Consider the following 26,153-nt stretch of genomic DNA (forward strand, 5'->3'; position numbering starts at 1 on the left):
ATGAGAAACTGTTAGAAAGCATCAGAAAAAAAGGATAAAGGAAAAGAAAGAATCTTAAAGGAAAGAAAGAATCTGATAGATTTTAAAACAAACGAAATATAACTTTAGAAATGAAAAATATAATAATTGAAATTTCAATGGGAAGGTTAATAGCAGACTAGACACAGCTGAGAATTATTGAACTAGAAGATGGTAGACTGAATACAAAATAGACTGGGAGATGAGACCATTTTATAGAAGTTACAGTGAGAAGGTCTAATATATATTAAAAATTTCAATCTTTAAAATTTTTTCACAATTTATAATTTAACAAAATATATTCACAATGTTGTAGAACCATCACCACTATTCATTTCCAGAACTTGTTCATTATCTCAAAGAGAAACTCTGTCCCCATTAACAATACTATCTATTCTCTCCTTTCCCCAGCCCCTTGTATCCTCTATTCTGCTTTCTGTCTCTATGAATTTGCCTATTCTAGGAACCTCATATCAGTAGAGTCATATAACGTTTGCCCTTTGTGAATGGCTTATTTCCCTTCACATGTTTTCAACGTTCATACATGAGGTCTAACATATTTTTTAAAGAAGATACTGAGGAGATACAATATTACAAAAGATAATAGCAGAGAATGTTCAGATTTGATGAAAGACATAACTCCTCAGATTCAGGAATCACAATAAATTGCAAACTGGATAAATAAAACTAAAAGAACACCTAGGCACATCATACTGAAATTGAATAATATTAAAGACAACAGGGTCTGAAAAATAGCCAGAGAGAACAAATTACCTACGGAAAGAATAACAATTCAAAACAATATTTATTTTAAGGGCAACAAGATGACAATAGAATAGTAAGTTTAAAATGTGGCATGTCAATAACTGTTAATCTAGAATTGTATACCCACAGTGGCATCTTGCTAGTTGCCTATTCTGATATCCATCATGCCTTCTTCCTTATTAACAGAGCCCTGGCTTTCTAGGAGGCAGTAATGTGTTCACCTAAGAAAGAACATTTTCTAGCCTCACTTGCAGTCAGACCCAGTTCTGGCCAATAGGATGTAAGCAGTTATTGGGTAAGGTATCAAAATGTTCCTTAAGTGGGTCAGCTATCTGTTCATAATGAAAAACTCTCTACAGACAAGGACTACAAGGTAATTTTCTAAATCTGATAAAGGGTATCTATAAAAAAACCTTCAGATAACATAGTTCATGGTGAAATAGCAAACATTTTCTACTGATGATTGAGAGCAAAGCAAGAATGCCTGCTCTTATCACTTCTGTATGACACTGTACTGGTGGTCATTGCACAAGGCAAGAAAAATAAATGAAAGGCATAAACATTCAAAATAAGGAAGTATTTTGCTATTTGCTGACTATTTATGTAGAAAATCCTAAGGAATCTACAAAAATACTATAAAATAAAGTGAATTTAACAAGGTTATAAGCTACAAGTTTTACCTACAAAAATCAGTTGTATTTTTATATACTAGCAACAAACAATTATAGCATGAAATTAAAAAATTTCATTTGTAATAATGTGAAATAATGAAATTCTTAGGAGAAAATTTAACAAAATGTTTAAGAATGCAACCCTGAAAACTACTAAGCCTGGCTGAGATACCTGAGGAAAACAAAATAAATGGGGGACATACCATGTTCAAACATTAGAAGATTCAATATTGTTAAGATGTCCATTTTCTCTAAATATATTTATAGACTCAATGCAATACCCAATTAAATTCCCAGGTGGCTTTTAATTTTTGTAGAAATTGCCAAGCTGATTCTAAAACTTCTAAAACATAGAAATGAAAATGACCGAGAATAGCCAACAAAATTAAAAAAGAATGAAGTTGTAGGACTTACACTATCTGATTTCAAGACTTAGTATAGAGTTATAGAAATTAAGATAGTGTGGTATTGGAGAAAGTATATAAATATAGATTAGGGCTTCCCTGGTGGCACAGTGGTTAAGAATCCGCCTGCCAATTCAGGGGATACGGGTTCGAGCCCTGGTCCAGGAAGATCTCACATGCTGCAGAGCAACTAAGTCCGTGCGCCACAACTACTGAGCCTGCCCTCTAGAGCCTGTTAGCCACAAATATTGAGCCCGCGTGCCATAACTACTGAAGCCCGCACTCCCAGAGCCCGTGCTCCGCAACATGAGAAGCCACCACAGTGAGAAGCCCACGCACCACTACCAAGAGTAGCCCCCGCTAACTGCAACTAGAGAAAGCCTGCGTGCAGCAACAAAGACACAATGCGGCCAAAAAATAATAATAATAAAATAAATAAATTTAAAAAATTTATAAATATAGATTAAAGGAAAAGTAAAGAAAGTGCAAAGGCAATTCAGTGGGAAAGGAAAGTCTTCAAAAATGGTGTTGAGAGGTCCCTAAAATAGTGGTGGAGACAGAAAGTAGAAAAGTGGTTACGGGGGCTGGGGGAGGGGAATGGAGCATTACTACTTAATGGGCACAGAGTTTCCATACGGCATGATGAAAAAGTTCTGGACATAGTGGTGATGGTTGCAAAACAATGTAAATAAAAATATTTTAAAATAATTTAAAAATGGAATGAAACAACTGGACACCCCAAAAGGGAAAATACAAACATCAACCTTTTCTTGACACCACAAATAAAAATTAACTTGAAATTAATCATAGAACTAAATGAAAAGTTAAAACTACAACTTCTCATTGAAAACACAGGAGAAAATTTTATGATCTTGCAGGAGGCAAAGGTTTCTTGGATAGGACACAGAATATAAATGATAGAAGAAAAAAGATAAGCTCACTCTATAATAATAAAAAACTTCTGCTCTTTGAAGGAAACTACTATGAAAGTGAAAGGAAGCTACAAAATTAGAGAACTTTTGCAATACACGTATCTTACAAAAAATTTGTTCCCACAATATATAAAGAGCTTCAAAATTTCAATTAGGTAATCTACACATTTAAAAAAAAATGGTCACTGGACTTGAATGGACACTTCACAAGAGACATGTGAATGGCTAATAAGCATATGAAAAGAGGCTCAATATCATTAGTCATCAGAGAAATGCAAATTTAATCACACAAGGAGATCCACTATACATCCATTAGAATGGCTAAAAATTAAAAAGACAGGAAATATCAAGTGTTAGCTAGGATGTGGAGGAGATGGGAAAAGCTGGAATGTAAAATGGTACTATCATTCTGGAAAACTGCTTGCCAGTTTCTTTAAAAGTTAGCAAAAAACAAAACAAAACAAAACAAGACAAAAAGTTAGCAAAAATATTCACAGCAGTTTTATTTGTAATTGTCCCAAACTAGAATCAACCTAAATACGCATATCAACGTGGTATTTTCACAAAATGGAATACTGCTCAGAACAAAAAGAATGAACTGAGTGGGATTTATCCCTAGGAGGGCTTCCCTTCAAGATGGTGGGTGGGGACATGTGAGTGCGAGGGGACTCTGGCAGAAAGTAGGCTGGGGATCCCCTGTCATTCAGAAAGTTGAGAAGGAGGGGCTAGGAATTACCTTTCATAAAAAGTTAAGCCCCTCCCTCCCTGCAATAACAGCCCCACTTCTCTTCTGGCCCAGGGGTCTCTCCAGTCCCCCGCCCACTATACTCAGGGAGCAGTTCTGTGCCCTGCAGCTGGAGTCAGCTGATCCCACCCCACTCCAGCATGGTCCCACTGTGCCCAGCTGGCCCCTTCCCCAGAAGTCACTGTGACATTAGGGCTGTGCAGCCGACTCTTCAGCTTTTGTTAGCTTTTCCATCTTCTGATCCGTCTGTATCATGTCTGCACAGATTTTATTCACAATCCATGTGTCTGTCTTTTAACACTAGGATGGACTTATTATTTAAAAAAATATATTGTTCCTTTTAACACTACTGTATTATACACTTAAAATGGTTAAGATGGTAAATTTTATGTTATGTATTATTTACCATAATAATTAAAAAAAAAAACCTCACATAGTTCTTAAATTGTCAGTGACCTTTGGGAAGAAGAGGTAAACATGTAGGCAAAACTCACAGTCTTGAACCAAAGGGTAAGTAGAATCCTAAGTGTGAAATTAACTAGGCATATATTTCTCACGCTTAATTTCACTGTTAAAATAATATTTTAAGTCTAATGCTCTTTCTAAGAACTTACAACAAAGATCAGCCATCCCTTCTCACGGCTCTAAGTTTTGCCACTCTACACGAAGAATGTACATTAGAATGCACTCCTTTGGTTGAGATGACAGAAACCAAATCTGAACTAGCTTTATGATTATACCAAAAATGTGTTCACTATGTACCAGGCACATGGTGAGCATGTCACATCCATGGACCTCATCTAACCTGCACAACAGCCCAGGGGGACAGGAGCCACCTTGTCAGCCCAAAGGCAGGTTTTTGGTATGTGGCCTGAATGAGGGAGGGAATGAAGTAATTCCTACCATTGTACTCAACGTACCAGAGCTCACAGGGAGACAGAGGGAAGCCAGGAGGCTTTCTCAGGCCACTGGGTATCTCATGGCTGAGCTGGGATTCCAGTCGAGGCCCTTGCCCTAGGGCCAGCCCTTCAGCCTCTCTTATCCATGGATTTTCATCCTAGAAGGGAAAGCCCCTTCTAGGGACCCTTGGCTCTTGAAACCAAAGGCAAGAAAAGCAGATTTCAGGGACTAAGTCTGGGGGCTCAAGCTCCTTCAGAACCGTCCTCGTCTCCTGTATCTATATTCCTTGCAGGGTTGCTTTCTTCCCAAGGCTGGAATCTCAGTCACTAGCAATTGCCGAGCTACATCTCTCCTGTGAATCCCAAGAGTAGAAAAGGGGTTTCTTCCCTTAGTTACAAGGGTAAGACTCCAGGGCAGGATTCTCATTGGTCCTGCTTGGGTCACATTCCCACTGATGTGTTTCAAATCCTGGTTTCTCCACTGATGAGCCACATGTGATTCTGGACAAGTTAAGTTACTTCTAGTTTGCTTTGTTTCCTCATCTGTTACATGGGGACAATAATGGGCTTGCTTAGTGATTTTGTGATGACTGAATGAGTTAATATGTGTCATACACTTAGGATGACATGTAGTGCTCAAAAACCTGGTGAGTAATCTATTTTCATAATTCTTATTGTATATTTCTCTTTTATTTAAGCAATTTTCATAAAGCTTTGTGGTGATCTCGCTGTGGAGAAGTCTCCCTATGAAGTTGTAACCACTGCCTGTCCCCAACAATTTTGGAGTCTGAACTGTATTTCTCTTTGTAGTCCCCAGGACCACCAAGCCAAGAAATTAACATAAAACAAGTCCTGGGCTAGTCTACTCCTCTGAGGGACACATCTAGGCTGCCCAGGATTTCCACATAAATACAGGCCCTGCTGAGTTTGTAACCCCAAGTCACAAAACTGTCACAGAAAGAACCTACAGTCCCCCTACAGTGAGTGAGTCGGAGGACACTGCAAACAGGATTAGACCACCAAAAATTTCACATAAGGGAATTACTGACTAGAATTTTAAAATAAATGTTTTTAAAATAATTAAAGACAAAAGAAATCTAAAAATTGTATTAAATAAAAATTGCGGGCCTCCCTGGTGGCGCAGTGGTTGAGAATCCGCCTGCCAATGCAGAGGACACGGGTTCGAGCCCTGGTCAGGGAAGATCTTCCACATGCCGCGGAGCAACTAAGCCCGTGTGCCACAACTACTGAGTCTGTGCTCTAGAGCCCGCGAGCCACAACTACTGAGCCCGCGTGCTGCAACTACTGAAGCCCGCACGCCTAGAGCCCATGCTTTGCAACAAGAGAAGCCACCACAATGAGAAGCCTGCACACCACAACGAAGAGCAGCCCCCGCTCGCCGCAGCTAGAGAGAGCCTGTTAGTAGCAAGGAAGACCCAACGCAGCCAAAAATAAATAAATAAAATAAATTAAAAAAAAAACAAAAAAACAAAACAAAACAAGAAATTGCATTAAATAAAAAAGAAAAAGCCAATATAAAGAAAGAGCAAGCAGATTTGATAATGTACAAAACAGGGCTTACAGAAATAAAACCTAGGGTCATTGAAATTTAAAATTCTATGGGGAAAAAACCAACAACAACCCTATGGATGGGATTAACAGCAGATTAAAATCAAACAGAATCAGTGAGATGGAAGTCAGAATTGGGAAAATTACTCAGGATACAGCACACAGAGAGAAAAATCTTCCAAGTATTGAGAAAAAAATAATTTGTCAATTTAGAATTCTACAGTGGCTAAATAATCACTCAAAATGAGGGTGAAATAAGACATTTCAAAGGCTGAAATTTGTCACTACTTTCAGGAAGAAGAAAATTCAAGCCAGAAGGAAAGTGAGTAAAGAGCGGGTTGACATGTGACTCCTGAAGCAGTCTCAAGGCTCACTGGAGTGAGGACGATGTGGACAAAGACCTGCAGCTAAAGCATCTTAAACTCCCACTAGTTCATGAGGTGGCTGGAGACAGTAATTAACTTCAGGCTTTGTTAATCCCACATGCTGAAAATTTAAGTGTGTTTATGAAAATGAAAGAAAGAGAATGCTGGACTTCCAAAACAATGGGAGTTGAGGGAAAAAGGAATAAAGATAATGTGATCAATCAAACGGAGGGCCCAAAGGGAGAAAAAAGCATCATAGAGGAAAAACAAAAACAAAAAAACAACCGACAACACAAAATAAGATGGTAAAAATCAATGAAAACATATCAGTAATCAATAATCACAATAAAACACCATCAAAAGTTGAAAATTGTAAGATTGGTTTTCATAAAAATCTGGCCACACATACTATTTACCACAAGCACACCTAGGAATGTAAGATGTAGAAAGGATAAAAGGAAAATGAGGGGAAAAGACATATGAGGTCAATACTCACAGAAAAGTGCTGTGCCTAGGATAATTATTGAAAAAAAAAAGATTAAGGCAAAAAGCATAGGGATAAAGAAGGGTACCATATAATAATAACAGGAATAATTTATCAGGAAGCTATAATAATCCTAAATCTGTTAGCATTAAAAACAAAGTCTGGAAAGACATATAAACCCCAAATTGGCAAAATTTCATGGTGAGACTGCTAAAGTGGGATTTTATCCCACTTCTTTTAGTAACTTATAAATCAAGCAAACAGAACATTAGAAAGGACATAGGATATTTGAATAATACAATTAACAAGCTTGATATAATGGAGATATATATATATATCTGCGTTATGCGGATCACCTTCTGACCACAACACAATAAAAAAAGAAATCAGTAGCTAAGGGTTAGTCCTCCCTCCAAAGAAAACCTAGTATACATTTGTAAATTTAAGTAAGCATATTTTTCAGCAATTCCTAAAGCAAACAATATAATTGATATTAGAAAATCAACAAGATGAAATTAAAAATGCTACTTATCAAGACTTACTGGACATAACTAAAGTCACACTTGGAAATTTATAATCTTAAATACTCATTGTCAGAGAAGAGAAAGACTAAAAATTGAGTTGACTACCCAGCTGAAGAAATAAAAAAAGAATCTTAACAACAACCAAAACAGTAGAAAGAAATAAACAAAATAGAAATAGAGATGATTAACAGAATGAAAAGTTGATTCTTTAGAAATAGATTTGTATTCCTAGAGAGATAAAACTTAACAAATCAGACTCAGGATGAAACAGAATCTAAATATACTGATAGATGTTAAATAACTAGAAGCAAAACAACAACAAACAAACAAACAAAACCCCAAAACCCTACCCACAAAAATTACACCGGATCCGGACAGTCAACTGAACACTCAGGTATTCTGCCCCTACAATCTGCTCTGGAGGTTGGAGAGGGTCTGCTCTGAAGAAAGTTGGGCATGAACAGTCTGTAGATGAAGGTTCAGCAAATACATGCTCAGCATCGACTGAGCACCAGGGCCTTGGACACAGCAGTGAACCAAACAGGCAAAGCTCCCTCTCCACAGCGAGCCTACATTCTGGGGGGAAGACAGATCCTAAACAGTGAGCAACAAGTAAGTGAATTACAGGGCAGGTAGACACTAGGGTACTGCGGAGGACAGATCAGAGTGGAGGGCAGAGGAAGAGTATAGACTGGGAGAGAAGACCAAGGGCAGCCAGGGGAGCACCTGACAGCAGGACACTCATCTGCTCCACACCCCCAGTTGTCAAGGAAACCAGGGGGTGAGAGGAGATAGGAGAGAAAGCAGGCCTGTGGGGTTTTCAGCAAGAGGTGGATTGTGGGGCCAGGCCACTGTAGGCCGAGGGGTGAGAGGGAGGGAAGGGTTAGGGTTTGGGTGAGGAAGTGACCCCAGGAATGTAAAAGGAGGGAGGGATGGCATGGTGAGGGAGGGGGACACAAACGGCCTCACCAGGAAGGGCCAGGAGTTGGGGGTGGACCATCCATGCTGGGGGAGGAGCTTAAGACTTTGAGGGTGTGGGGCACCAAGGGTGTGAGACGGCCTATGTGTGCAGGGGTTCACCCACGGATGGGCTTGACCCTGTGCCAGGCACTGTTCTGGACGCTTTGCCCACATGAGCTCCCACAGGCCCTGGGCGTCTGAACGTGTGTGGTGGGAAGAAGTGGGGATGGGAGAACCATGGGTCATTCTGGAATCTTAGCCCTGATGGAAGGAGTGGAGAGGCAGAGGGGCCATGGAATCTGGGGAATCCTTACCTTCAAGGACAGAGGCAGGAGAGCAGAGGGGTGAGGCTGGGAGGTGGTGAAGAGCCTGGGGGTCTTTTATTCTCAACAAAATAGCTTGTCCCTGGGCTTCCTCCTCTGTAAACCCACCATGTTGCAGTGACAGGAGGACATCGTGTGGGTAAGGTGCTTCTGGATATTGGAATTTTTGCCGTTTGCCAGGGCGGTGGTGGGTCCAGAGGAGTGGTGCCGGTTTGGCATTCATTCATGATGTACCTATCCTTTGCGCCAGGTGCTCTGTGGAAACAGCCCTGGCAGTGCAGGCCTGCCTGAGCCTGGAGACCAGGAACGTGGCCATCAGCAAGGCTGTGAGGTTTTCTCCTGAAAGCTTGGCATTCATGGTGCTGGGCTCACCGAGGACAGTGGGTTGCTGGGGAGGCCGAGGGGGCCTCTGTGAGGTCCAGGCTGGGTGGCCAGGTGGGCGTCTGGCTATCCAGGTCAAGGGTAGGTTTGCAGGGAGAGCACGGAGGCCTGGGGCTGCTCTGTGGCTGGTTGTGAGCCTCCCCCTTCGGTCCCACCATGAATCGGGGACTCTGGTGAGCACGGCCCGGCCTTGCAGCTGCCACAGTGGGAGGGATGAGGGACACGGGGGTGGGGTGGGTGGGGGCAGCTCTGGGTGACTCAGGGAGGGGAGAACAGGGGCAGGAAGACAGTGGAGACAGGAGGGGGGCCGGGAAGCACTAGTTTCCTCTCTCCAGGGCTGGGCCACGTGCTTCCCAAGGTGCTTCCTGCAGATAAGTGGGCTTCCAACAGCCCCTTCCTGCTCCCCCCTTCCCCTACCCCTCCCATCCTGCTCCAGCCCCTGGGGACCCTCAGCTCCCCCACTCAGGCCAGGCCAGTGGCCTTGGGAAGAGCCTGGACATCCTGGGGCCACATTTCTAGGCAGGCAGGGTCCGCCCAGGCTCGGGAAGAAAGCGGGCCCAGACCACAGCCAGCGCTGGAGACTCGGCTCTGTGGGGTCAGTGAAATCCTGGGAGGCAGAGATTTTTCCTGAATGGGGGCCGGCTGGGCAGGGAGAGAGCCCGGTTTCCCTCAGGGGTCACGGCTGGTCCTGGGGAAGAGGGCCACGCTCTGGGGTGACCAGAGGCTGTTCTTGGGGGGGGTGAGGGGGGGTATTGCGGGGAGGAGGCTGTTCTTGGGGTGGTGTCAAGCGCTGGTCCGTGTGGGGTAAGGCTGCTTCCAGGTTGTCATGGGGAGGGGTAGGGAGGCTTTCTGTGTGTGTGTGTGTCGGGGGGAGCAGGTTCATTCAAGTTTATTGCCGGGAGGCTCAGGGGACCCAGGGCTGCTCTTGGAGAAGGTAGGTGAGGCTGGGCTGTCTTCTGCCAGGGACCGAAGGTGTCCTCATGCTGGGGTGTTCTGTGAAGGTCGGCCAGGGTGTCTTGTGCGAGGGTGAGCGGCTGCGGGGGTCAGGGCCTGTTTCTGGGGAGGAGTCAGGCGTGTTGGGGGAGTCAGGAGATGTTTCTCCGGAAATCAGGGCTATTTCAACGTTAAGGGGCCGCTCTTCGATTTTAGGGACCTTGGGGGCACAGGGTTTCCCAGCACTGGAGTAGTCCTGTGAGGCTGATGGGTGTTGGTGGGACCTGGCCAGCTCCATTGGGGCGGTGTCGCCTGAGCTAGTTTCTTTACTGCGCTCCCCTTTCCTCCGCCTACTCATCACCCCCTCCCGCGTTGCCACGACAACGCGTGAAACTAAAATTCACTCCCCGGTTGCAGGTGGAGGCTAGTGGCGCCCCCTCCCCTAAGCCCTTCCTCTCAGGTCGCGCCCCCATCTTGTCGTCGCTAAGGTGACTGGGAGGGCGTGACAGGCGTTGGAGCTAGGCGGACCAGGGGACCTGAGGAGGGGGGCAGAAGAGGCGGGCCTCAGAGTCCGGAGTTAACTCCCCAGCCTCGGCCAGGGGTGGGGGAGCCGGGAGCCGCGCGGCACACTGCTCGGCGTGGTCCTAAGGGTTAAGTTGTGAGGTTACTTGGTTCTGGCTGTGGGAGAAGTCCGGGCCCCTCCAGGGCTCCGAGGTCCCCACCGTCCCACCCCAGGACTGGGGCAGTGTTGGTCCCTGTCATCTCCTCCGGGGCTTGAGTGGGATGGGGAGGGGAGGTCGGTAGGGTGGTAGAGAAGCTGCCACCCCCGGAAATTAATTTTCCTGTTTTTGTCTCCCCTTCCTGCCCTGCCTCTTGTCCCTGTGCCCAAGGCGGCCCCCACGCCAGGTCCAAGACCCCCTCCTCGCCGCATCTTCCCCTGTGGGCCACAGATGCTCTTCCGCAGCCGAACGGCGGCGCGGCCCTTGCTGCTCAGCCACTCTCCCCACACTGAGGCCTAGGACTCCCCACACCCCCGGCGCAGCCCCTAGGCCCCCGCCTTGCAGTGCGGCCCTCGCCCTTAGCACCAACCCCACCCCTCACCCCTCACCCCGCGACCCCGCAAAGTCCCCCTCGCCCTCGGCTGGCTCTGAGCCCTCCCGGCCCCCGCCTCCGGCGCAGCCCCCTTGCCACCCCCGCTTCCCTCGCCGCTCAGGCCCCCTCCCCCCGCCGCCCCCGCCCCCGGGGAAGGCAGGCGCCGAGCGGAGCCGGGGCCGATGCAGCTGAGCCGCGCCGCCGCCGCCGCCGCCGCCGCCGCCCCTGCGGAGCCCTCGGCGCCGCTGTCCCCCGTGCCGGCCCCGGCCCCCCCCGGCCCCCTCCCGCGCAGCGCGGCCGACGGGGCTCCGGTGGGGGGGCAGGGGGGGCCGGGGCGCCGCGAGGAGCCCCGGGGCGCCCAGCTCCCGGCCGCGAGCGGCCACGGCCGGGGCGCGGGGATGGACGGCCCCGGGGCCAGCGCCGTGATCGTGCGCGTCGGCATCCCGGACCTTCAGCAGACGGTGAGCCTCGCCGCCCGGATCCCAGCGGCACCCCCGCCCTCCTCTCCCAGCCCCCCACCCGCGCGCTCGGAGCCCTGCGCGGGAGACCCCAGGCCCGCCGCTACTCACCCCTCCCCCACCACCTCCGCCGGGACCCTCCCCACCTCCAGGGCGGGGGCGGGGCCCGGGGAAGCACCGCCCTCGGGGCGAGGCCTAGCCGGCGGGGCGCGGAGGCTCGGGGTCCGCGGCCTGGGCGCGCGGGGCCCGGGGACTCAGTACTCAGCGCCGCGCGGGGCCGATCGGCGCTCACGCTCCCGCTCCGCCGCAGAAGTGCCTGCGCCTGGACCCGGCCGCGCCAGTGTGGGCAGCCAAGCAGCGCGTGCTCTGCGCCCTCAACCACAGCCTCCAGGACGCGCTCAACTACGGGCTCTTTCAGCCGCCCTCCCGGGGCCGCGCGGGCAAGTTCCTGGACGAGGAGCGGCTCCTGCAGGAATACCCGCCCAACCTGGACACGCCCCTGCCCTACCTGGAGGTGAGCGGCGGCCGGGGGCGCGGCAGGGGGCGGGCTGAGAGCTCCGAGCTCCGGGACGGGAGCGGCGGAGGGCGCGGCAGCGAGGGGCACGGACGCGGGGAGTTAGTGTGGAAGCGGCGGGCGGGGGGGTTGAGTTGTGTGTCTGGCGCGTGAGGTGTGAGCCGCGTGCCGTGCGTGCGGTCAGCGGCACGTGCGATGGGGTGTGAGCAGGCGTGAGTGCCCGGAGCGCTGTGTGGAGTAAGCCAACCGTGGTCTGTGTGCACGTCGGTGTCAGCGTCTCCCCCTCCGCGCCCATGAAGTTGTCCGAAGGGCGACCTAAGCTTCCTCGTTTGCTCACCCGTCCACGGTGTAAACGCTGTTGAGCGCCCTGTGAGCAAAGGGACCCAGACCCACGGTTTGGAGGTGGGGGTGGCAAGTGCAATGAGCACTGAAGCAAGAATTACGGTGGCAGAGCTCAGAGCCGGCTTGGCCTCCGTGGTGGCCCAGGCAAGTAGGGACAGTTCTTCCCAGAGACGGGATGTCTCGGAAGGTCAGCCTGGAACCTGGTCTTGGAAGAGGACTGAGGTTTCCAGGGAATCCCGGGGATGGGAATGAGACAGAAAGGGCACTGCAGGCGGACAGCTGGGCATACATCACGCCTGACCTCTGTGTTGGTGGTGTCTATGGTAGTGTGCATGGCTTTGTGTGGCTGGCAGGCAGGGGTTTTGTGATGGGGGTGGCGAGCAGCGTGGGGCCTTAGCCGCACAGAAGTGGGCAGGACTCGGTTCTGTGCATACTTTCACTCACTCAGCCCAGATGGATGCCTTTTTCTGCCTTGTCTTTACCTGAGCAGTTTCGATACAAACGGCGAGTTTATGCCCAGAACCTCATTGATGATAAGCAGTTTGCAAAGCTTCACACAAAGGTAAGGAGGCAGCCACAGGGAGTGGACTCCAAGGTCACCTTCTACACCCCCTCCGACCGCCCCCCCCATGACCAGTGTTCACCCACGCCAACCTTAACTGCGTTTTGTGGTGTCAAAAATGTTGTTTAAAAACTCCCTTCTTGAGGCCCTCCCCCTGTTCCCAGACCCCCCCCCCACCCGATCTTGGTTGGGGCTGACCAGTCAGTCCTGCCAGCCTTCGCTCAGTCTGCTTTCTCTTGTCGTCAGGGGCCCAGAGTGGGTGTTGGGGACGGCTAGAGGGCTGGGTGCACACTCAGGGCACCATGGCTTTGGGGTGGTTGGTCTGGTGATGGGTTCTAGTCAGATCAGACTCTGGCTGGCCCCTCTGGTGGGCCCCTGGTTGAGGGGTGGAGTGCTATAGGGCACAGTGTCTTTGTGGGGGAGAAGTGAGCAGGCACCAGATGTGGTTGTTGCGGGGAGCTGGGTAGGGGTGGGGAGAACAGGCAGCCCAGCACTTAGTGGTCATCCAGTGCTGGGCACTTTAGGCATCTCATTACGTTTCTTCTGTGAGGGACTATTATTATCCCATTTCACAGATGAAGATACTGAGTCCCAGGGAAGTTAAGTGACTTACAGCTCTGCATCCAGTGATGCTGGGGCTGAACCCAGATCTCTCTGACTCTGGGGCCCTGTCCCTAGGCGTACTTGTGGAGTCTTTACTCCTCGATACTGTTGCTAGGAGGGTCTGACCCCAAGTGCTCTTTGGGGGGCACCTCCCTGTCTTCTCTGAATGTAGGAGGGGCAGGGTGGGTGCCGCGGCCCTTCCCGCAGGCAGACTCCCTGAGCTCCCACCCCAGGCTCCCCTGGGCCAATGGACATTTGCTTGCTGGACACTTCATTGACAGTCTCTGGAGCCTAAGAGAGGGATCTGAACATTCACCCCTGTGGCCCAGTGACCACGCTGTGATCCTGGAGCCTCCGTGCCAGACTCCTCTGCTACCCCGGGGCATGTGGTGGTCAGTAGCCATGACTCTGTGGCTGGGCAGAGACTCCGTCACTGGCCCCAGTGTGACCTATCACCCTGGGTTCCTCCTGTAGTTGCCCCTCCTCCAAAACTGTCCCCAGTGACCCACAGGACACCAGTGACTCCTGACCTTCAGTGAGTTCCACTCGTTTTTAGGATGCGTTTCAGCTCCTTACCACAGTCCCGTGTTTCTGCCTGCCTGGGCTCCAGCTGGCCCCCACCATCACACTGCCCCCCTCCCACCCTGCTGGCTACAGCTGAGGTCTTTCCTCTCAGCCATGAGCAGCATTCCTCCTGTCTCATTGCCTGCCCCCCCTGGAGGATGCTACCTCCTGTGGAGCTGTCCCTATGGCACCCTGTCTTATTTCTGATGCACGTTGTTTCTAGAGGGCCTGGGGCCTCTGGCCAGGGCACCTTGCCTTGTGCACGTGGCACTGTAGCACCAGCAGGAGCTCAGTGAGGCTTTGCTGAGTAAATTAGCACATGACTGGGGTATGAATGAAAGGCAGTCAAGGTCACGTGACAGGAGGGGACACCTGGTGATGGGGGAGGGCCCCGGAGTTGGGAGTCTGCCATGGGGTGAGCTTGTGAAGAAAATGGGCTGGATAAGGAACAGGCTACCTTGAGAGTGATGGGGATGTGGGCTGCCCTGGGCTGGCTCCTGCCCATGTGGCCTCGGGCTCTTCCCGGCTGGACAGGTTGGGGCACCAGGGCCAGGGAGAGAAGCCAGGGCAGGGGCTGAGGTTGGCGTAGGGAACTCACTCAAGGGGCGTGGGTGAGGGCAGCCTGGCCTTGTTGAGGGGCTGGCTGGGCTCAGGCTGACAGCTGTGTTGGGCTTGGGATGCAGGGAAGGGCTTGGAGCAGCACGTGGGTCCAGCTGAGCTGGGATCGGGGCCACAGCTTGAGTGCAGGGCTTAGGGTGACACGAGGGGAGTGACAAGGTCACGATGTAGGCTGATAGGTCAGACTGAGGGCGGGGTGGGGTGGTAGATGCCCCACAGGTAATCTGAGGCTCCCTGGTGGAAGGTGGGTAATGGTCAGATGATGGTGGCCGTGGTGTGGGCTGATCAGGATGGCTGGGTGTTCCAGGCGAACCTGAAGAAGTTTATGGAATACGTCCAGCTGCACAACACGGAAAAGGTGGCACGCCTGCTGGACAAGGGGCTGGACCCCAATTTCCACGATCCTGACTCAGGAGGTGAGAAGCAGAGAAGGAAAGGGCATGGCCTTGGAATGGCCAGGACCATAACCTTCATCTATCCCTTGAACGCAGAGTGTCCTCTGAGCCTTGCGGCCCAGCTAGATGATGCCACAGACCTGCTGAAGGTGCTGAGGAATGGCGGTGCTCACCTGGACTTCCGCACCCGTGACGGGCTCACCGCTGTGCACTGTGCCACGCGCCAGCGGAATGCGGCGGCCTTGACGGTCAGTGCGGGCACAGCCCTGGCCTGGAGGGGCATGCGGCCCAGTTGCGGGAGGAGGCTGGCCTGGCATGAATACTGAGGTTCTCGCTCTCAGACCCTGCTGGACCTGGGCGCTTCCCCCGACTACAAGGACAGCCGTGGCCTGACGCCCTTGTACCACAGCGCCCTGGGCGGGGGAGACGCCCTCTGCTGCGAGCTGCTCCTGCACGACCATGCTCGGCTGGGGACCGCCGACGAGAACGGCTGGCAGGAGGTCCACCAGGTGGGCAGGGAGCATGAAGGCGGGGGCGTCCCTGGCTCTGCCTCTGGGGTTTGGGACTTGGGCTCTGTCCAGGGGCCCAGCAGCACCTCTTCCCTCCCCCAGGCCTGCCGCTTTGGGCACGTGCAGCACCTGGAGCACCTGCTGTTCTACGGAGCCAACATGGGGGCTCAGAACGCCTCGGGGAACACAGCCCTGCACATCTGTGCCCTCTACAACCAGGTGTGCCTGCGCCTGTGCACACGTGTGTGTACACACAGGTGATGCTGTACAGTGACTACCTGTGTGTGCACGTCTGACCCTGTGTGTCGCGCCACAAGTGCGTGTTTTGTGTCCTGCGGTGAGCTGTGGCCTCGTAGGCCTACGTGTGTGTATATCAGTTCCCTGCACACACGTGTCACATGTGTGTGTGTTCTGCACAACCAAGTGTGAATTGTGTGCATCTGGGCCCTCTGGGCCAGGTGGGACCTGCACGTGTACACCTGACCTGCTTGTCCCTGTGCTACAAATGTGTGCGCTGAACATGTAGGCGTGGGTACGTGTGCCCTGCACTCCTGTGTGCGCATGTGCTGTCGCCCAGTCGCAACCCCTACTCCGACCCTCCCACAGGAGAGCTGTGCCCGCGTCCTGCTTTTCCGTGGAGCCAATAAGGATGTCCGCAATTATAACAGCCAGACAGCCTTCCAGGTACACCAGTGTCTACAGGAGCATGAGGCTGCCCCAGGGCGTGTTTGTCTGTTTGTATGTGGCTTGGTCTCTCTAGACCTTGCTTTTTTTCCCTGTAGGGTAATAAGGGATCTCTGACCCCAGGATCGCCCCAGGGTGGGACAGAGGAAGGGGGTGAGCCAGTGCAGTGCCCAGCTCGTGGTGGGGGTGTTCGTTGCGGGTGGTTCCCTTGGTCCCCCTTCCAGGGAGAAGAGAAGAGGACTAGAGGGCTCTGGGGCCAAGGGAGAACAGGTGTGGGCCTGACCTACCAGAGACAGGTGGGGTGCTGAGGCCAAACCAGGGGCGAGGGGTGGTCCCAGATCCCGACTGAACTGAGGTCATGTTTCTGGGCCTTTTCTCTGGCCAGGTTTGGTTCTTAGCCCCAGGATGACCAGATGGATGGGTCTCTGTGTGGCCTAGAGTTTGTGGGGGGAGTCGGGGACCACGTCATGGGAACTTTGGACACGGAAGGAGCTGGGACTCCACTCTCATTGGGAGCAAGGGCCTTCCTGGGAGACGTGGGAAGGACAGGTCTGGCCACTGATTGTCCAGTCGAGGGGGCAGAGGCAGCAGTGGAGAGCTTTCTGGATGATGAGATGCAGGGGTGAGGGCACGGAGGAGAGAGGGTGACAGGAGTAAAGTAGTGGTGGGCCATGGCTGAGACAGAAAAGATGGTGTGTGGACGGGCCCTTAAGAGAACAGGCGGAGCGGCCAGCACGTCCCAGCTTTAGCTCCGAGAGTCTCATGTCCCAGGAGACCCCTCAGTCCCATGCAGACTGGGCTGGTGAGTTTAGGCAGGGGACAGGGTCCGAACCTGGGGCCCCCAGCTGAGGAGGACCCCACACAGGAGTCCGAGAAGGAGCCACCAGGGCCGAGGGGAGGCGAGTTTGGGGCTGCTGAGCCTCCCTCCTGCCCCTCCCCTCCCTCAGGTGGCCATCATAGCAGGGAACTTTGAGCTCGCGGAGGTCATCAAGACTCACAAAGATTCGGATGTTGGTGAGTTCTGCGCACCCAGGTCCCTGCTGAATGTGGACTTGTGGGGGTCGTCGGGGCCCAGCAGTGCAAGGGTCAGTGGGGATGTTACAAGGAAGCCCCCGTACCCTGAGCCTTTTCCTCCAGTTCTCCCAGTACAACTGGGAGTGGTCCATTAGTGGCCCCTGCTGGTATGGGGAATGTGCTGAGGGAAGGGCCTGTGTAGGGTGGACAAAGGATCAGGGTCAAGGTCATGGTTAGGTGAGGGCTGTGGATTGGGGTTAGAGTCAGGTCAGGGTCAAGGGTATGGTTATAATGGTTAGGGCTGTGGGTTGGTGCCAGTGCTGGGTTTAGAGATCAACTTAGGCTGAAAGCAGGGTTGAAGTTAGGGTCAAGATTTGTTTTCCTGTTAGGTCGTGTGAAGGGCCAGCAGGGGACATGTGGCAGTGGACCCTCAGTGTTTCACTTCATCCTGGCACATACAGCAGTTCAAGTGGCCCATAGCAAGCCTCGACACGTGTATGCACGCGTAAAGAAATCAAAACACAGTGGTGGGGATGCACGTGGGAAAGGGTGGCAGCGGTCTTGGGGGCAAGGGGCTCTGAGCCTTCAGGAGCTAGTGCTTCTGGGGGAGCCCTGTACGTGCCCCAGAAGGAGAACCAGGGGGTGCCCTGTAGTCTGAACCTCAGGGCAGGAGGGCTTACATTGGGCCTGGGTCAGGGGGCACCCACTCCCCTGTCGGCCCTCCAAATTCTGCCGCCCCTCCCTGTGTGGGGTGGCTGGGGGGGTGGGCCTCTCTTCCTGGAAAGAATATTTTCTGGCCAGAGGCTGCCCCCTCCAGCCCTCTAGCCATAGAGGGACTTCCTGCTCAGCTCCCCCTGTCCTTGGTGGACAAGGCTTTTCTGCCCACGGCTCTCCTTGGAACACAGACTCCCAGGCTTCCCTTTCTGCTGGGATTGCGATATCCCCAGTTTTATAAAATTTAAAGTGACAGTGGACAGCAGAGGGCTAGAGCTGGTCTCAGGTTTTGAGTCCTTGTTGGTTCTAATGTGAGGTTATGGTCAGGCAGGGGTTAAGACTAAGGCCAAGTTCATGTTTAAGAAGTCTTCCGATATAGAGCCTCCCCTGAACAGTCCTCCCCACAGTGAGGCTTGGTTAGGAGCCCCTTGTTCCCCAAGCAGGGTCAGCGGACCGTGAGAGTGGGTAGGCTGCAGGATCAGTAGGTGTGTGTTGAGCACATAACTGAGCTAATGAATTGGTGTAGGCTTGGGGCCCAGGTTCTGCTTGGGAGAGAACTGTGATGAAGTTTGAGGTTTGAATTAGGGGTGAGAGACAGAGCAAGGGCTCCAGTTAGGGTCTGGTTGGGGCTGCTGCGTGTTTGGAGGTGGTTGTTAGCTTGGGAGGAACCTGGTTTGCGGATGTGGGTTCCCTCTTCTGCTTGTGATCTCACCTTGGGAAGGCTGCTTGGGACCTCTGTGCCTCAGTTCCTTTCAGTAAAATATGGTTATTTGCAACTCCTTCCCCCTCTGACCTCACGTGGGATTCGATTCCATGGGTCTGGACTCTGGCAGGTGGCATTGAGGGTGGGGGCCAGCCCAAGGTCCAGGCTGAGAGTCAGGCAGGCCTCAGCTGCCCCTCTTCTTTGGACAGACATGCTAGGGCTCCTGGGGGCACCATTATCTCAGCTTTCTGTCTGCCTGATCCAGAGTGAGCTCACCCGGCTGGGGTTAGGCATTTGTCGCTGAGCTGAGAGGTCCATATCAGTTAGTCCCACTGTGGGCATCAGCTCTGCTGGTCATGTACCCTTACCTGCTCAGGTGTCACACATACACTCAGAAGACACAGCCAGATGTTCATGAGTATTTATGATAAACCCTGTTATTTTAATTCACTGTTTTAACAACCCCCCAATGAGTGATTGTTGTTAGTCCATTTTTACAAAGGAGGAAACTGAGGCACAGAAGGGTTAATGGCAAAGCCTGTCTTCAGTCCTGAGCAATCCAGGGATCCATCCTTGTTACCCCACTCCTCTGCACACAGTCCCTCCATGAGTCAGTTGTCATGTCCCACCCCAGCTTGGGGACCCGGGTGGGACCTGCACACAGAGGAGGAGCAGCAGGGAGGCTTTGCCCAGTCATCCTTCCTTTTCCTCAGGCACGAAGCCCACCTGGAGGGATCTGGTAGGCTGAGACCTGTCACCCTTCCTGGGACAGGTCACCTGGAAGCCTCTTGGCAGCCCCACCTTCCCTCTCTAGACTGACCAGCCGGAAGCAGGGATCCTACCTGGGAGCAGCCACCTCTGCTTCCTCACCTGTTGCCTTGGGCTACCTCTGGGTCCACCGGCTCTCCCACCCTCTCTTGTGTGTACACTTTCAAGTATACTTCTCACTGACTTCCTATCCCAGAGTGCTTTTGAAGAGTGCCCTAGGGAAGTGCTTCTCACTTTGCAATGTACATTTGAGTCACCCAGGGGTCTAGTTAAATGTAGATTCTGACTCAGAGGGTCTGGGTGGAGCCTGAGATTCTGCATTTCTAAAAGCTGGAGGTGAGGTCCAAGGCCTACACTTTGCATAACAGGAGTCTAGAATAGGGCTTGGCAAACAATACCCCCAGGCCAGATCCAGCCCACCTCTGTTGTTTTTTAAAATTGAGAATTTAAATTCAGTTAAAATCAGATTCATGTAACATAAAATTAACTCTTTTAAATTGAATAATTCAGTGGTATTTAGTACATTCACAACCAACTCTATTGAATTCCAAAACATTTTCATCCTCCCAAATGGAAACAACATATATATTAAGCAACTATTCCACATTCCCCTCTCCCTCAACCCCTGTCAACTATTAACATACTTTCTGTCTGTATAGATTTACCTATTCTGGATATTTCATTTAAGTGGAATGACCCTTAGTATTTGGTTTCCTTGTTTTCAAGCTTTATCCATATTGTAGTATGTATCACTACTTCATTCCTTTTTATGGCTGAATAATATTCCATTGTTTGTATATGTGACATTTTGTTTATCCATTCATCCTTTGATGGACACTTGGGTTGTTTCCACCCTTTGGCTATTGTGAATATTGCTGCTACAAAGATGTGTGAAATGTATTTGCTTGAATACCTGTTTTCAATTATTTTGGGTGTACACTTAGGAGTGGAATTGCTGGGTCATATGATAATTCTATATTTAATTTTTTGAGGAACTACCAAATTGTTTTTCACCATTTTACATTCCCACCAGCAACGTATGAGGGTTCCAAATTCTTCAGATCCTCACCAACACTTGTTATTATCTTTAAAAGAATTTTTTTTATTAAAAAATTTTTTTTATTATAGCCATTCTAGTCCAAGTGAAGTGGTATCTCTCATTGTGGTTTTGATTTGCATTTCCCTAATGGCTATTGATGCATCTTTTCATGTGCTTATTGGCTGTTTGTACATCTTTTTAGGAGAAATGTCAGGTTCTTTGCTCATTTTTATTTATTTAAAAAATATTTATTTATTTAGTTATTTCGGCTTTGCCGGGTCTTAGTTGTGGCATGCGGGATCTTTTGGGTGCAGCATGCAGGCTGCTTAGTTGCGGCATGCATCTGGGACCTAGTTCCCCTACCAGGGATAGAACCTGGGCCCCCTGCATTGGGAGCGTGGAGTCTTACCCACTGAACCACCAGGGAAGTCCCTTTGCTCATTTTAAAATTGCTCATAGAATAAGTTAGGAAGTGTTCCTACCTCTTCCATTTTTTTGGAAGAATTTGAGAAGGATTTTGCTAATTCTTCTTTAAATGTTTGGTGGAATTCATTAGCGATGCCATTTCATGCTGGATTTTTCTTTGTTGGGAGATTTGTGATTACTGATCCAATCTCCTTGCTTTTTATGGATCTGTTTAGATTTTCTATTTCTTCTTGAGTCAGTTTTGGAAATTTATGTTTTTCTAGAATTTGTCCATCTAGATTATCTACTTTGTTGACATACAATTATTCATTGTATTCTCTTACATTTCTTTTTACTTGTATAAGGTTGGTAGTAATACCCCAATTTTCATTTCTGATTTCAGTTATTTGTGTCCCCCTTCTCTTTTTTTTCTTAGTCAGTCTAGCTAAAGGTTTGTCAATTTTGTTGATATTTTCAAAGAAACAACTTTTGGTGTCATTGATTCTCTCTGTATTTCTATTCTCTATTTTGTTTATCTCATGTAAGCTTTATTATTTCCTTCCTCTGCTAGCTTTGGGTTTGGTTTGCTTCTCTTTTTCTAGTTCCTTAAATAGGTTATTGATTTGAGACCTTTATCCCTTTTTAATGTAGGTGCTTACAGCTATAAATTTCCCTTTTAGTACTGCTTTTACTGCATCCCATAAGTTTTGGTATGTTGTATTTTTGTTTTTCTTTTCTCAAAGTGTTTTCAATTTTGCTTATGATTTCTGTTTTGACACAATGATTGTGTAAGAGTGTTGCTTAATTTTTCACATATTTGGGAATTTTCCAGGTTTTTTTCCTGTTCTTAATTTCTAGCTTCATTCCATTGTCATTGCAGAAGATACTTTGTATGATTTCAGTCTTTTTAAATTTGTTGACACTTTTTTGGTGACCTCATTAATGATCTGTCCCGGAGATTGTTCCATGTGCACTTGAGAATAATGTGTATTCTGCTCTTGTTCTGTGGAGTGTCCTATATATATATATCTATATATATCTGTTAGGTCTAATTGGTTCAAGTCTTCTATGTTCTTATTGATCTTCTCTCTAGATGTTCTATCCATTATTGAAGGTGGGGTGTTAAAGTCTTAAATATTGTTGTAGAACTGTCTATTTCTCCAAAGATATCAGTGTTTGTTTCATATATTTTGATGCTTTGTTGTTTGGTGCATATGTATTAATAATTGTTAATCTATTTGACGAATTGACACTCTTATCAATATATAATGTCCTCTGTCTCTTGTAACACTTTTTATCTTTAAGTCTATTTTGTCTGATATTAATGTAGCTACTTAGCTCTCTTTTGGTTACTATTTACATGAAATATCTTCCTTTATCCTTTTATTTTAAGCCTACTTGTGTCTTTGGATCTAAAGTGATTCTTTTGTAAATAGTACATAGTTGGATCATGTTTTTAAAATCACCATCTGCTATTTAAATAAAGTTTTATTAGAACTCAGCCACACCCATCTGCCTATACATCATTTGAGGCTGTTTTCATGCCACAGTGGCCGTGCTGTCCTTGCAACAGAGACTGTATGGCTTGCAAAGCCTGAAATGTTTACTATCTGATTCATTACAGATGTTTGCCAACCCCTGGTCTAGAACATCTTTTACAGTTTCTCTGGTTATGGTCAACTGCAAACAGTTCTATACAGTGGTAGTCTGGTGAGATTTGTCACATGTGGCTGGTTTTGTCTCTCTGGAAGCCTGTGAAATAGGCAGTTCCAAGACCTCATTTGGCTGACAGGAAGGTCAGGCTTTTACCCCTGAAGGTAGAGGTAGAGGCAGTTTGGTATGTGACCCGCCCGGAATCATAGTTTCAGTCATGGGGTGACCAGCTGTCCTGGTTTGCCTGGGACTGAGGCAGTTCCTGGGACATAGGATTCTACTTTTAAAATCTGGGAATACCAGGCAAACCAGGACAAGTTGGTCACCCTTTCTGGCTGCCCAGAGTCTCACCTGTCCCCCCTACCCCCTCCCAGTACCATTCAGGGAAACCCCCAGCTATGCGAAGCGGCGGCGGCTGGCTGGCCCTAGCGGCCTTGCCTCTCCTCGGCCCCTGCAGCGCTCAGCCAGTGACATCAACCTGAAGGGTGAGGTGCAGCCGGCAGCTTCTCCTGGACCTTCACTGCGAAGCCTCCCCCACCAGCTGCTGCTCCAGCGGCTGCAGGAAGAGAAAGACCGGGACCGGGATGGTGACCAGCAGAGTGACGGCAGTGGCCCCGCAGCAGGCAGGGGCAGCCAGAGTAAGATCAGGTATGTGGGGGCCGGGACCTGAGCCAGGAGGAGCCAGCATTAGGGGGGCAGGGAGAGGCCTGTTGGGGCCTGGCACCTCTGCAGTGATGAGCTGAGGCTTTGGGTCGGGGGGGGGTCTCTTTGGATGGGAAAGGGAAGAAGGTGAGGTGCTGTGGCCTGGGGCAGGCTCCCCCGTGCTGATCTCTGGTTGGAGCTGGACTTGTCCCGAAGGCAGTGGGCAGCTGAGGGAGAATGTTGTGGGGAGAGGGTCTGGTCAGACCTGTGGTTTAGAAAGGTTCCTGCAGTGCCAGGGAGGAGGATGAGGGCTGGGATGAGGCAGGGCTGGGTGACGTGTGGCAAGAGGTTAGGGACTGGAGCTTCCTCTCCATGAGGGCTCAAAATCTATAGGTGGACCCTAGCCCTGTTCCCAAGGGGGGAGTCTTCATCCCAAGACTCCCTCTTGGTGTTTCCCCAGCCCCTCTGGCCCTGTATAACCACAGGACCCCATGGTTTCTCTCTTTATCCCTCACCATGAGTGCTGGGACCCTGAGAAGCAAGGACGTCTGAAGGACTTGGCATTCCTAGAACTTAGAGCAAAAAGCCTGGGCGGGAGCCCCACTAGACTCTGTGGGCTGGAGCCCCACTGAGCTGAGCAGTGGGAAGTGGAAGGTAGATACTGGCTCTGCAGACAGACGGGCTCCAGTGCAGTCCTTGCATCTGCCGCCCGTGTGGCCTTGTGCGGATTAGCCAACCACTCTGTGCCTGGCTTTCTCATCATGAAGGTAGGCTAATCCTACCCAAAAGATTTCCTCTGGGAAGCCTTCTGGAGCCTGGGCAGTGAAGGCTCCCTACTGGGACCCCCTGGCCCACAGCAGTGGCCTGCTGCTGCTGATTAAGGCCTCTCTCCTCCCTGCACCTTGAGGGCAGGAGCTGTCTTTCTCATTTCCCACAGTTGCTCCAGAGCCAGTCACATAGAAGGTGCTCGGCTGACATGTTGATTGAAAGAGTTACATAAACAGCACTTTGTTTTCACAGTGACAGCTGGGCTGAGCAGCGTAGTGTGTATCATATCACTTAACCTTGACCGTGTATGAGGCTGTGCTGTATTTTACAGATGAGGGTCCTAACTCTCAGGTGGGGTAAATGACTTTCCCAAAGTCACAGAGCTGGGAAGCAGCTTAACTAGCCCCCAGGTAGACCTGATTCCCAAACTTCCTAAGCCTGAGCGTTCAGCAGAGGGCTTGGGGTGCAGCAGGAGCTTATAAAAGCCATTTCTTCCTCTGCTGTCGTCCCTGCTCTTACAGCCTCGACCTGTGATGTCTTCTCTGTCTCTGCGTGCTCCTACCCAGACTGCAAGGCTACCTGTCCTGCCCCAAATCACCTCAGTTCTCCCCCAAAACTTTTGCATGGCCCAGTGGCTAAAAGAACAAACTTTGGGATGTTTCAGTTTTGCAGATGGGCTGCTCCTGAGTTGGAGCTGTGTGGAAGCCCTGCTTTCGTGCAGTTTTCGTATATTCGGTCATTTTTTAGCAAACACAAGCTAAGGCCTGCTCTGTGGGGAGAGCAGAATTATTATAACTTTTTTTCCAGCAAACATTTAGTAGGTGCCTAGGGTGCCAGATGTGTGGGGGGCTAAGGCGAAGCAGCAGCTGGCGGGGAGCGATCCAGGTAAGGGAGTCCCCCAGTGAGTGGCCAGGAGGGGGCTGAGGAAGCTTGGTGCACCCTGGAGGGAGAGGGCCTCGGGGAGAGATCACCTTTGGTGGAAGGAGAGAAGGTAGACGTCTGAGTTTGAGCTGCCGTTGTGGGGTGGCGGGTAGAGGTGGCCGAGGTGGCAGTTTCCCCCTGGCTCCCCCTGTTGGCAAAGCCTGGCATGAAATGTAGTCGCAGAGCCCCCACCACCATCACAGAGCCGGACAGAGAAAGGTGCATTCGGAGCTGAGAGACAGTAACTTAACAGCTGGCCGGAGGAGAAGGATTAGGATAGTTGAGGTGTAGGGAACAGACTTATGAGCGGCCGGGGCAGGGAAAAGAAGGTCCCCAGCCTTGTTACTGAAGTGTAGCGAATTCTTGTCCCAGAGAGCCTGGCTATCGGCGGAGAACGTGCACCTGGTCGGCCTAGGTGCCAGGGAGCCAGTGCAGGCCATTGAGCAGGGCAGAGGCGTAGGGCCGAGGCCTCAGGCTCGGTGCCCAGATCGGGGGAGTGGTCCGGGCAAGGCGGTCAGCCTGGAGAGGGCATGAACATCCGAGGCAGATGTCCAGGAGAAGACCCAGGTCGGGAGGGGGATTCTGGCGCCCAGCACACGCAGCGGTCAGGGAGTGAGGAGGCCAAGGCCCGAGCTGGAGGGTGCGGGGGCGGACCCGCTGGGGGAGCCCCTCCTGGCGGCGAGGCGAACCTTCACGGAGGCGCTTCCCTCCTGTCCGAAGCCTCCAGTCCCTCCGCAGCTCCCACCCGGCCGGTCCCGCCTCCCCCTTCCCCGCGCTCCTCCGTCGGACTGGCCCCTCCGCCACCTTCCCCTCTGGGCACCGTAGTCCCCCTCGGCCCCTCGGCCTCTCCCGCGTCGGGGCCGCGGCGACCGGGCCGCAGGGGGGAGAGGAGGGAGCCCGGCCCGCCGCCCGCAGAGGGAGGAGCCGGGCCGCGGAGGAGGCGGGGCGCGCGGAGCGGCCGTGGCATGGAGCGAGCCCGGCGCGCCCGGGAGCGCAGCCCCGCGGCCCCGGAGCCCTGAGCGGGCGCGGCTCGTGCGCTGGCGGGAGCGGGCCGGGCGCGGCGGCGCGGCCCATGGAGCGGCCCCGGGCCGGGCCCCCGGCGGGCGGGCGGGCGGCCGCGGCGGGCGGCGGGCGGCGGGCGCTGCGGCGGCGGCTGCGGTGAGGCCGGCGGCGGGGCCGGGCCGGGCGCCATGGAGGCCCCGGGCGCCGGCT

General features: G+C 51.2%; 1 protein-coding gene across 7 annotated transcripts in view; it reads left to right on the top strand.

Moving 5' to 3' along the window:
• Window positions 1-9,505: 9,505 nt before the first annotated feature.
• SHANK3 (SH3 and multiple ankyrin repeat domains 3) overlaps window positions 9,506-26,153 on the top strand; it is a 52,290-nt gene continuing 35,642 nt past the window's right edge. For 5 of the 7 annotated variants that reach the window (XR_014295275.1, XM_082635378.1, XM_082635380.1 and 2 more), the window contains exons 1-10: window positions 9,506-9,635; window positions 10,864-11,526; window positions 11,834-12,037; window positions 12,870-12,941; window positions 15,034-15,142; window positions 15,218-15,369; window positions 15,463-15,849; window positions 16,237-16,314; window positions 17,262-17,328; window positions 22,985-23,258. Coding sequence is in view for 6 of the 7 variants with exons in the window: in XM_082635378.1 (XP_082491504.1) it covers window positions 11,248-11,526; window positions 11,834-12,037; window positions 12,870-12,941; window positions 15,034-15,142; window positions 15,218-15,369; window positions 15,463-15,849; window positions 16,237-16,314; window positions 17,262-17,328; window positions 22,985-23,258 (1,622 nt within the window). In the remaining variant the exon portion in view is untranslated. The remainder of the gene's footprint in view (window positions 9,636-10,863; window positions 11,527-11,833; window positions 12,038-12,869; window positions 12,942-15,033; window positions 15,143-15,217; window positions 15,370-15,462; window positions 15,850-16,236; window positions 16,315-17,261; window positions 17,329-22,984; window positions 23,259-26,153) is intronic. The other 2 variants (XM_082635379.1, XM_082635381.1) reach the window with 1 other exon arrangement.

Source organism: Mesoplodon mirus, assembly GCF_964341445.2.
Source record: "Mesoplodon mirus genome assembly, chromosome: 11".
Taxonomy (NCBI): Eukaryota; Metazoa; Chordata; class Mammalia; order Artiodactyla; family Ziphiidae; genus Mesoplodon; species Mesoplodon mirus.